Source organism: Sceloporus occidentalis, unplaced genomic scaffold (assembly GCF_023333645.1).
Source record: "Sceloporus occidentalis isolate IW3139 unplaced genomic scaffold, rSceOcc1.0.p SCAF_48, whole genome shotgun sequence".
Classification (NCBI taxonomy): Eukaryota; Metazoa; Chordata; class Lepidosauria; order Squamata; family Phrynosomatidae; genus Sceloporus; species Sceloporus occidentalis.
This window is the reverse complement of record NW_028317028.1, coordinates 3,240,323-3,253,245: the sequence shown is the minus strand read 5'-3', so window position 1 is coordinate 3,253,245 and position 12,923 is coordinate 3,240,323. Positions and strand designations below refer to the sequence as shown.

Genomic DNA, 12,923 nt, shown 5'->3' with positions numbered 1-12,923 from the left:
CAGGCTTTACCACACCTGGGTTACACAACGTAAACTGATCTTGGGTAATTCAGATCACTAATTAATACATTGCACTTTGCATAAAACACCATTAACCACAAATTAATGTTCCAAATTGGGGAAGTATAATGGTCAAGCATTTTAAGCCTGTGCCTTAAGCATTTGTGTGTAAGCATTCTAAGCTTTACTATTCTTGTGACCAAAAGGAATTTCTACTAAAGGGAGCAGTCACTTCTAACAAAACAAAACAAAACAAAAACACTGATGAAATCAGAAATAAAGTATAACATTTTTAATACAAACCCTCCTTCATTTCTCATGACCCTTCAGTGAATGCTGCATTAGAATTGTTGGCCAAAGTAAAACATTGCCACTTGGATTCTGGATGCAGCCATTCTGCGCATCTACTGCAGGAACTCTGTAAAGCCATTATTCACTAAAAGAACGCAGCTTTAACATACATCACAAAATAAAAAAGTATTTTTCATATAAACATTTTCGTTCACCATGCCTCCAGACATCCCGTCTGTCCCGATTTCCTGAGTTGTGCCATTGTGGACACCTCAAGACCTATTGGTATGAAGTCACGTTCCAGTGTTCTCCTTCAATAGATGGCAAGGTGGCCGTAAATGGAAAGTAGTCCAGCTCCCAGTTCCTCCTGTAACCATATACCCCCTCACATATACAAAGGTGTCTTGCTTTGGTCACCTGAAATGCTTGGGGGTTGCAGGATAAATAAAATCCCCAACCTCTTAGAGGCTCTGCTCATAATCACACTTACCGGTCTTACTGGTCTGCATATGGAACAAAACCAAATATGTCAAAGAAAAAAAAGATAAAAAAGGAAGCATTTGTGATAAAATGAGGACTAAATCTAAAGTGCACAATTTGCAGTTAGAGAGTGCAAGACAAAGGGTAATGCGAGACGAATCTACAGAAAGGGTAGTAGGTACCTAGAACAGACTGTCAGTAGGACTAGTACAAACACAGTAAAAGGATTAAAAAAAAGCCTGAGATGTACAGCTATTCTAAGGTGGCTACAAAAAATGGTTCTCTTCTGTCATCACTATATATTTATTAAGGCACTTTCCAACGCAAGCATCTCCTGCACACTTATCGTGGTGTGGTGAATACTGCAGAGACACGGCACTCAATAACCTAGTGTATGTGAAGAAGGAAACCTAGAAACCTCAGCATAAACACAGAGCCACAGCAGTTGAAACGTCTTAAGGATAACCCAAAGCAGCAATGTACAGTTACACTAAACCCTTTCAAAGAGCCTCTAAGGTTCACATTCAGCCAAGTCCTGGATAAATTAGGCAGTGTCTTACCGAGCCTACGTGAAGTCTACAAATGCCCAGACACAAGCTCGAAAAAACCCCGACGCTACATTTGTTCACGATGAATGTGCGCCGATTAATTCACTAGCCACAAGTGTGACATATATCCCTCAGGCTTTACATAGCCCCTCTCAGCGTCTGCGCCTCTGTACTTGGAGCAGAAAATCCCTTTCTAACCAGCCATTTATTTCTGAGTTCTAAATACTTTGGACACCAATACGGGTGAGAGCGGAGCACTCGTTGTGCGATGCGACACAAAAGCAGGCTTAATCCTTTCTAGGGGAGAAGGAAATAAGCAACCCACTAGGGTTCATTTGCTTCCATTACTAGAGAGCACAAGTAATGTTATATGAAAGTGGAACAGTACCGTTAAACACCATTTTGTTGTATGTACAAGAGGAAAAAGTCACAAAATATTAAATATTTAAAAGCTGGAGTCATTAATTAGAACCTATTCACTACTACCCTAATCTGCATCAAACCTTCTATTAAATGCAGCCTTGATATGAAGTAACGAATTCCAGATAGAAAATACAGCAAAGGTGTAATTCTAAAGGTGCAAGGACAGAAAACGTCATGGGCAGAGCAAAGAGGGTGGTGGTTAGGACAATACGTGGAGGTACGAGCGAATATATAGAGGCCGCAGTGCGGCTTAAGGTTTGGAAGGCAAGGATGATGGGTTTAAAGGTTATTCTGGATAGTATGGAAGACCAGTGGAAGTATTGGTCCAGTGGGTCAGCAGATGAAAGGTGATGGGATAAGGTTTATTCTGGCAGAAGGCCTGTTAGTAGGGAGTTATACGGAGTTGGTAGGTAATAATCCAGAGGGGAATCAATTGGTGTTTTAGTTGAGTGGGTCTATCATAGGGCATGATTCACGTATGAAAACACACTGTTTAGTGAATCAAGCAAAAGCCTCTGTGGTTGAAATTTAGTGTAGTGTAGCTGTTATCAAATCGTAAAGAATACTGCAGCAAGAGCGTGATGCATGGGTTTAGTGAACTAGCGAGAAAATGTCAAGATTTAGCTTGTGCTGTATAGCATAGAATTCTGCCAATAGCAATTCATTTTTGAATGGGTGCCAAGTTGAGTAATATATGAGAGTAAAAACATTATTGGGGAAGAAAGGTAAAAGGTTGGCTCCTGTTATAAAGTCTTCATTATGAAATGTGCATCTTGTTAAACATCTCAGCAATGTTTATTTGGGTGTAACAAAGTTTTCTAAACCGGAAAAAACATTTGGATGAGCATATCTCTAAACAAATAGTAAACATCTTAAATAAAAAAAATAACCTGCGATACTTTTGGGCAGGAGCATTCTTAGGGGGTCCTGGGTGCCAAAACTGCCCCATGGGCTGGTTCAAATTTATTTAAAAATGTCAGGTCTAAGTTGGGTAAGCGTGTGCGTCAGAATGAATGTCCATGTGTTTGTGTAAGTGTGAGCATGAACGTGTAAATGTTTGAGTGTGTATGTGCAAGCGTGTGTGTGCAAGCGTGTGTATAAAACCATGTGCCAATGCATATGTTGGAGGGGTGCCAAATGCTCCAGTTACGCCCCTGTTTTTTGGCATACTTGTCTGCCAGGTTTGGCCACCATGGTCTCGAGCTATGCTGGATTTAGACACACTAATAAGGAAGAACATCTTCTTGGGAATGTGTACTATTTACCCAGCACTGCCATCATATCATTTTGATAGCCCCGAGTTCCCTACAACAGACGAGAAATTACAAAACAACTAAGCATTCGCAAGGACTAAAACCATAATACGTTTTTATGTTTGGCGCCAAAGGAAAGCAATTTGTTCTGTGTTTTCCACAACATGAAAGGGAAAGGTCAGACAGAGCTGCCATGTTTGTATACGGTGTGTCAAAATGTATACAGAATTTAGGAGCCAGACATCTAGTCTCAGGCAGTAAGTACATACCATGGAGATGATGGTAAGAAGTTTGTTGAAGATATGGCTACCCAGCTCCTTGCATTTGTCTAGCCTTGATGATTGGAGTACATTTATTACAATTACGAAAAAACAGGTTTCTGAACTGTAAACCTTAACATAGCGAAACCAATTAAAAAAAAAAACAAAACCAAAAAAAAAACTCTGCGACACTTAGGGGTTTATTCACTACATGGTGGGAGAGTTGTGACACAGACATCACTATACATTATGAAGAACCTCAATAAGCTTCTGTTGCATGTAAAGCTTGGCTGGCCCTGTATAGTGCATAACAAAATTTGTGAGACGTAACAAGTCTCCTCACACATTGAATTATGCAGGAACATATTAGAGTTGGCTCTTCATCATTCATGGTGAAGCGAGGGACTTGAAAGCACAACTCTCCTGGAAACTCTCGCTTGGATATCTGATCTCTACGACCACTGATCAGCTAGTGACGAGAGAAGATAATGCACTCAACCATACGCCATAGTCAGTATATGGGAAACCTACCGATATTTCATTTTAAAAGCTCTAAGGAATTCGCAGTATCACATGAATATCGGAAATCAAAGGCATTTCAAGGACGGTTTGGGATCTAATCACCTCAAGCCACCTTCTCAAAAATAAACAAATGTAGCATAGCCACAGTTGGCAATAATTAATTAACCTTCAACATCAAAAGAAAATTGCCCATTAGTGAAAAAAAGGAATCCGATACATTTTATCATTTGATCTCTTTGGTACATAGCCCATATTTTTTGTTGTGCAGGTTTGTCAAAAGCATTTCAACTTGGAAAAGAAAGAAAGGTTTGACATTTGAGGGACCTTTTCATACAAGACAAATATCTGCAGCAAAATGTACTGTTATAAAGATTTATAACACACCAGGGGGCTGGACACAATCTTGTCTTTTAAAAATGTTTTTTTTTATATAATATATATATATCTCACACACGATGCACGGTTATCCCGGTGAATGTCAGCCAGCAGCACTGGATTCAGAAAGCCCGGCACCAGGAGCCACATTCTGTCACCTTGCCATGCATAACAGCGTGAGAAATAATATGAGTAGATTTAATGTTAAGTTGCCATTTGCCCTTAAATACGAAACGGTTTAGCAGATGCCCAACTGAGAAAACCTTGGCCTGGAGCCCAAGATTAATAAAAATCCCAGAAAAAAATATATACAATCAAAGCTCGTAAGATGTTGAAGAATGTATGCAAAACCTTTACTACAAGGCCAGTGGAATTTAATATTTGTGGGTCAGCAAATATGCTCGGTATTAAATGATAGGATATAAAGACTATTGTTTTAAATATTTACTGGAACCTCGTTACAAAGAATGAGATTCCGGTTATATTACCGCATTTGCTCGATTATAAGACGACCCTGATTATAAGACGACCCCCCAAAATCTGAATATTAACTTAGGAAAAAAAGAAAAAGCCTGAATATAAGACGACCCTAAAGGAAAAAAGTTTTACCAGTAAATGTTAATTCATGTAAACTATTTTTTTTAATAAAAGCTATGATTGAGAAAAATATTTTTTTTGTTTTTATTTCTTGTATTTTCCAACCTGTCCCCCAGTTACGCACATCTGCCCCCAGGCTTGCCACTCCAATATGGCACTGCGGCCCATGATATGCCTTTTAACCCTCTATATGCCACTGTGCCCCATGGTATGCCTTTTGACCCCCTATGTGCCACTCTGCCTCCAGAAATGCCTTATACCCCTATATCCCATTCTGGCATTTAGGGGGTTAAAATGCATATTATGGGGCAGAGTGGCATATAGGGAGGTATAAGGCATTTCAGGAGGCAGAGTGGCATTAAGGGAGTTAAAAGGCATTGTATAGAGCACTCTGCCTCCAGAAATGCCTTATACCCCTATATGCCACTCTGGCATTTAGGGGGTTAAAATGCATATTATGGGGCAGAGTGGCATATAGGTGTATAAGGCATTTCAGGAGGCAGAGTGCTCTATTAAATGCCCCCTTAACGCCACTCCAGAAATGCCCTATGCCCCCATTTAACACACACACACACACACACACACACACCCTATACCCCCATTTAACACACACACACACACACACACTCTCCCCTCCCCTCCCCTCTCAGCCCTCTCTTACCGGTGCTTCCAGCCGGGGCAGCGGGTTGACGTCGCCTTCTGCTGCAGCCGGAAGGAGGTGTGGCTAGCAGCGGGGGTTGTCTGCGTCCGTCGCGTATACTTTCCCCGGCTGTCAGAGATCAGAGTTCCCCGCACCGGTGCGGGGAACTCTGATCTCTGACAGTCGGGGAAGGTTTGCGCGACGGACGCAGACAACCCCCGCTGCTAGCCACACCTCCTTCCGGCTGCAGCGGACGTTGTCTACGCGGATCGCGTAGACGTCAACCCGCTGCCCCGGCAATACAGCAGGAAGCACCGGTAAGTGTGTGTATGATGGGGGGGGGGGGGGTGAGACAGGAGGATCCAGGTCCCCTGCAGCGGTGCGGGGGATCTGGATCTTAGTCTCCTAATCAGACTCTATTTGAGGTCTGATTAGAAGACGACCCCGATTAGAAGACGAGGGGTATTTTTCAGAGCATTTGCTCTGAAAAAAACCTCGTCTTATAATAGAGCAAATACGGTAGGTTTTGATTGCTGAAAAAATCCTAAAAGAAAAAAAATTGCAAATAAAATTTATATTTCCTATACAGAGAGGTTTTTTATACTATTTTTAAGAGGATAACAAATAACATGCAGTTTTCCATCTGGTGCTCAATGGGGATGATGGTCTTGGAGCCATTATAAGAGCCACTCACAGGCATTGGTAATCAAATTGGTTGCAATGATAAGCATAATGCCTATTCTTTATATATAAGAATATATATACGAGGGCATATTATTGCCAATCTGTTGCCCCAGGGCATGTTAATACACTACAGTGTATGTATGGAGTCACTAAAGGTCAATGCAAGTACATCAACATGGAGTTGAAGGAAAATACTTAATATCTCTGGCAAAAGGTTCTAAAATGAATTTAGTAGTAGAAGCAAACTTTATAGCTATAGTGAAACAAACTACAAGCTTAGTTTATTACAGACCATTCGCTTACGTCTACGAAGAGGAAGCTTTTAGATATGTGAGAAGAGGCATGTTGAATGCCTGATGTACACTGTACTAAAGAATGAGATTCCAGAGATATTAGGTTGTGTTCCGACTGATTCACATTTATATTTAAATTGTAAAGAAAAACTAGAGATTTACAAAGCCTCACTGCTGGGGGTGATACACCAAGTCTGGTATTTCATGTCGCTGTTTTAAGATATATACTCAATATATGGATGCCGTCCTTCATACCACCGAGCTTCGGGGGGCTATATGCAGAGTCTCTCACAGCAATCATTTCTTTGACATGCATGGCTGTTATTTTTTGGATTAGCCCCAGACAATGAACAGCCGGCTTGCAGCACCATTGTTCAGCAGGTTTCCTTTATGTGGAATACAAGTTCGTGACCTAAGCAGACTATAAACGACCATGCATTCAGATCGCCATTGTTCTATCCAATAATTAAGGCATAGGATCATTTGGGGCATTGCTGCTACAACAGAATATAACTTCTACTGGGAGAGAATTTGGTACAAAAGTGCCTGCCGTTTCCCGTGGGTTCTTCTACCCAGTAATAAAGGTCATCAGAAGTACAAATTCATTCACAGCCAACAAAGGAACGCTCTGAAACCTAAGTATTTCAGCACTTTCTGCACACAGGTGCAGGCTGCCCCGAGCGCGGGACGCGGAGTGACTGCCCTGTTCACCCTACACACGAGACCGCCGTGGCTTCCATTCCAGGACATTCTGGAGCATATCACAATTATTCACCCCCTGCCAGGGAAAGAGTTACGGCCCAACCCCATTAAATTAGGACACCGCGGATCACATTACAGTAGGAAAGATACAAACAGCTAATTGGAGCAACAAAATGAAAAACAGGTTCTGCAACTTAAAAATATATTACAAAATGATAATAGAGGAAGCGCGGGTATACAGTGCAGTATAAACCCAAATATGGATATTTACACAAAATTTTAAAACTAGTGTATGTTTAGGGTGAATGAATACATTATCTGACGTTTATAAAGGCAGGTCTGGGAGTGGAATTGCTTAAGTACTATAGTAAGCGAGAAAACGGCTCCGTATACATATCCCAACGCTTCATTGTAAAGCGATCAGCCATTGCCCAGATGCTGACGCACAGCTATAGAATGCTTAAAGTGTTTCCAATCCGGGTCTCTCTTGATCAGAGTGCGTGCACGTGTACGCGTGTCTATCATTTGTCACATTTTGTCTTAATGTGTGGGTTCAGCGAGCATAAAGAGAGAGAGTCTTGTGTGGTTACAGCACTAAAGAAAAACATGGCTGATGGGGTGTTAAAATGCAATTACACGAACATGATTTAGGATCAAAAAAATGCACACAAATAGATGAGCGCTCAACCTAAAAAGCATTTAAAAAAATCAGATTCCCAGGTTGCTGCTAGAATAATAATGACCGATAAGCACACAAAACAAGGCAGGAATTGAGCGCATACCCAGTGAATACAATAAAAAACACACACACACACACCTAATCCCCATTATTTATGATTCACAAACAATCTAGTTTATTTTTTTAAATAACTGAATTCCTCCAATTCCACTGTACTTCTCATGGGAAAAGAACAAAAAATGCACTCGTTCGTCCAGGCGCATCTATGTAACTTAGAAGCCACGCACATATATTTATGAGCCGACTGATTTAGAATAGAAAATCTGGTACAGGATCCACGTGACGTGACCCTACATCTTAAACTATGAATGGTGGTCCACTAGAAGGCTATCACAAATGTCTTTGGAGGTATCTTCTCTGGGATGAGTATAACACTATCTAATTTCGTAATGCAAGGAAGCAGGTAGACATGACAACACGCAAGTTTGATGGCTTCAAACCCATCACAGTAATTGCGGTCTTGCCAGCATAACTTCCATAATTATTTGCCTTCTTCATGTATGGTCTACAAAGGTGGAGAAAAAGAAAGGCTAGCGTGCCAGATAACACAAACATTTGGCATTTTCGTCGTCAAACATTATACAAACAGCCTCCCGCTAAATTTAGAAGAGGCAGAATCTGACATTTGTCTACATAAAGAGTCGCCTAAAAGTAAGCAGTGGCGTGTTCTATAGTCAGTGCTTGGTCATATGTTTTGTTTTCTTTAATCCCTGGTCCATGCAGAGCTCATATCTCATTAAACATGGCTTAAGCAAACACGGTTTCTTTCACGCCTCTCTGTATGCACTAGAAAAACAGACCCTTATTTCTGGGAATCTCACAAATTACCATGTCAAAGCAACGGCCAGAATATATTCTATGCTCTATACACATTCTACGCGTGTACGATATTATACCGTATATACATATATACACACACACACACACCATGTATATTTTATACCTTACTCATGTACTGGTAAGCAATGAAGATGCTTGTGTAATAAATGCATAACATCTGAAAGTTTGACAGCATCAAAAAAAAGTTTACTGGATCTTAACCACGCTGCGCAGGAACACACCAAGAGCCATGAATATTGTCCTTGTGTGAACCGGAAGACACATCACGGTGCAGCATGGAAGTTATACATAGCAGTTTATGGAGCCAAAGCTAAGCAAGAGTTTTGTGGCATAAAATCACAGTAAAGAATGAAACTCCCTAATAAAGAAAACATTAATATAGTACGATAACCAACATGCTACCACCTACAAAAACATTAATTGCACCCTCTAACACGCCAAGCACATACATGTTAGCTGTGCTGTCATACTTTCTTCTGTAGGTCTGATCACGCAAGAAACAAACTTTTTCAGTTTCTATGGTAACTTGTCAGTGCCTGCTTTTGTTTGACAGGACAGTTTAGTCCTGCAAAAAAAGTGCCTTTTTTAATATTTTGTTTTTGAATTTTGTCAATTAGGCATAATATTAACTGCAAAACCTCAGGAAATCTGTAATTTTGTTTGTTTAACAACATAAGAACAACTCAAACGTTTAAGAAGCTTTGGCGTGGTAACAACCTATCAGTGCCTGATTTCGTGTCACTTAATTAATATTCCAGGCAAAGATTATGAATGAGAAAAAAAAATACATATATCACTGAAGAATTTTCTGTCAAGAGTTCAATAGTACTAGAAGCAATGTTTCTTATACTGCATTCAGCCACCAAGATCTAAATTCCAGCAGAGTAGGTGGGACACCAGCCCGAATTAGATATAATTATATAGAAAGAATTGTCAATAAAAAATTACATAGAGAGTTACGGGCGTACAACCGCAGTATCCATTGCTTTTAGAACCCCTACTGGTGATTTGGAGCCTTTTGTCTTACTGGATGACATCTCATAAATAATCATTCATAAACTGTATAAATATCGAAGTGCTTGTCATTTAAGGGAACGACGCACCTGTAACACGCAAACGGTGATTTGCAACATGGGAAATTAGGTAAGAACAGGAGCTGGTGCTTTGCATAGACATATACAGTATTTCAAAACAAGAGACCTAAGAAGTGTTGCAATATAATAAATGATAAAGCATTATCTTTTCCAAATACGCTTATCAAATATCTTTCAGAATTATACTATATATAAAATACTTACTATAAACAAAAAAGTATTTAGTAATTTGATTTTGTCTGATATTAAGAAAAGTTTCACTCTGCAGCAGCTTTATAGCAAAATGTACACACGATACGAACACAGAGGTATCATTTTCATTACACTCTATGAAGAAGAAATTCTTTTTTTTTTATCTAAAATAACTATAAATATGAACGGATATATTAATACACAGCGATAATGCACAGGCAGTTTAATGCGGTACGGAGTACAGTGATTTATTTTTAGGTGACAGAGCCAGTTTAAGTTCTGGCAGGTGTGGCAGTCTGTGACTACACAGGATCGGTGTTTCAGAAACAGGTCTGACAGTGCAATGTTATCGCTGTGTGTGCGGTGGTCCATCACATAATCAGTCGCACAGTCACACATACACTACGCTGTAGGAATTTTATATTTTAGTGAAATTTTAGTGTATAGTCAAAAGCTATCATTCTACTAGTTAAATACCACAGCGAGTCAACACTATGTATTCTTAACATATACCAGCAAATCGTTAATCGCACCATGTAAACGCCTGCTGCGCGAGTAAAATATTATTATTAATAGATTGCAGGGATCCTGCTGCTAACATCCCACAGGTACACACCCTGCCAGGTCTGGGCTTCACACTCACTCAGGTTGTTACACAATGATACTTTTATTGGGTCCCCACACGTTTCACAATCCTGCTCTCTTCGGGGTCGTCCTGTAACTCCCAAGCAGCTGGGCTGTCCTGGCACACACTGCTACCTGTGATACAATAAGGCTCTGTCCGCCCCACACACACTCCGAGCTCGCCTTGTACTCTGCCCTAGCCCAGGCACACAGCGGCGAGTTACTAGAGACACTGTCACGGACACACTGCTATGGTTTCCCGATTGCTTATGTATTTAACACATATGGTGTGGTGTTGTGTGTTGTGGGGTGTGTGTCCTTAGCTGGGAGACACCCGCCGATGTGTTGTTGTGGGATTTGTTCTACGCAAACCATATGTAGGTGCTCCAGGTTAGCCGGTCTCACCTGGTTCTTGTCAAATTGCTCCCTCTCTACCTCCAGACCGTGTCCTGACCGCCGGCTTATCCGGGACGGCACGTTTTTAATGGAGTTCATCTTCTCCTTCCTCTCTTCGGTCCCAGGTGACCGCCGCCAGACCGCACACTCAAACTCTACAACACCCCCTCACTGGCTGTCCGCTCACGACTGCAGGGGAGCTGAATGGATCGCTCGGCTGTCCGTAGAACAGAGCGCTAGGGCTTCTGGGAGAAATCTGCGCTAGTGAAGCAAAACCAGAGTAGGCGTGTCCAGGAGCCTGAAGCCTACGCTAGGTGGCGTCATTGCGTCATGTGGGCGGGGCTGTGTCATTAGACTGAAGTGGTCGGAGTGGTGAATATGTGTTAAAGTGACGGACAAATACGTTGTACTGAAACGATTACGCCGATGATGTACACAGTCGGACAGGTCTGCTTGCAAAATGCCCAGTCTTTGGACACCGTGTCGAATAAGAATGTCTTAGATGTTAAGCATGCTTATCACTGTATTAACCTCTAACACTCCTGATGGGAGGCTGTTCCACTTATGACCTTCTAAGTAAAGAATAACCTCCTTACCTTACATGTAAACCTCTGACCCTCTAGTTTTAGACTATGAGCTTTTATTCTAACATTTCTCTTCCTTTGAAATACACTTCTTCCTGTACTTTGTTAAATCCTTCTAAGTATTTAATCTGCATCCTGCTTTACCATATTTATCAGTTTAAGTATGTTGCACGATTTGTTGGTTCAATATAAATTCTAATAACTCGTGGGAACCCTCGCGTTTTGACCCTGGGTCTAGTGGATTTACACTCGTCTCACCATGAAATGTCGGGGTCAGACCCCTTCATGACCCCTTCATGATCCTCAGTGATTTAATGAATCTGAGTGACCCAACAGGGGCTTTCTTATATATATATATATTGACTTACAAACTCGGCGTTAATACGGGCCCCAGGGCCGGACTGGGGATGATGCGGTGTCCCTGGCGCTTGTAACAGCATACACCTGAAAACAGCTGGAGCGGGAGATGGGTCAAGCTGACTTTTATTTTATTATTTCTAAGAAGAGTCAGGACACTAAAAACTTCTATGTATGTATTTCTATTGAATGTATATACAGAAGGAGATGAAGCAATTGTGAACGCAGCATCTTCACCTTCATGAATGGTTTTCATTAAGGACCATTATGAGCACCATTTTGTTGCCACCATAAGCAAATCCCTCCAAGAGAATATTTCTATATAAGCTCACGGTTTGCTTATTTAGAAGTTTTCCCAGGTGTGCTGCCATACCTCCCGACTTTCTCCCGCTGCGTATCAGGATGTTGGGGGACAGAAACAGAGAGGTAAACCCAACAGTGCACTAGCACTGACCTCTCAAGATCTGCTTCCTAGTGTCCTTAGAATGCTAATAAGATGGTTGCAATTGTGCTGCCCTTCCAAGCTCTAACACCGTCCTGAAAAGTGGGACAAATATATCTTAAAGCAGAAAGTTTGTACATGTCCCTGTTCTTTCTAGTGGGATTTCTGTCTCCCAGCAGGTAGAGGGACATAAATATGCTACAACACACACTAACACCCACACAATACCTGGAAAATCCCAGAATGCACAATATAAAGAAACATACTACAGGGAAACTTGACCTTAAATCGACGAGGACGCAGCCTAAAACACACATGGACTGTTTTACCAGTGAGCTGAAAACACACGTGCCCGAGTGTGGAAAGGGCGCTTATTGTCAGCCTGTCTTTATCAGTATGTACAAGCAATAAAGATATAAAACCCCTTTTCCTCTTCATACAATAATTGCCCGGCAGATGTTATAATCTAGAGGGGGTGATGTGGTAGGACATGCCTTCCAGCGCCTGGCCAAGTCCTGTTCTTCCAAAGAGGGTGGAAGTTGTGTACTAAAGTCCAGACCCTGGAAACAAAGGAGCCAGGTTAGCCA

General features: G+C 41.3%; 1 protein-coding gene across 2 annotated transcripts in view; it reads right to left on the bottom strand.

The window, feature by feature from the left end:
* LOC149289114 (huntingtin-interacting protein 1-related protein-like) overlaps positions 1–11,052 on the bottom strand; it is a 36,559-nt gene extending 25,507 nt beyond the window's left edge. For both annotated transcript variants that reach the window (XM_089490985.1, XM_089490984.1), the window contains exon 1: positions 10,963–11,052. In XM_089490985.1, coding sequence (XP_089347111.1) covers positions 10,963–11,052 — 90 coding nt within the window. The remainder of the gene's footprint in view (positions 1–10,962) is intronic.
* Between the last annotated feature and the right edge of the window lie 1,871 nt (positions 11,053–12,923).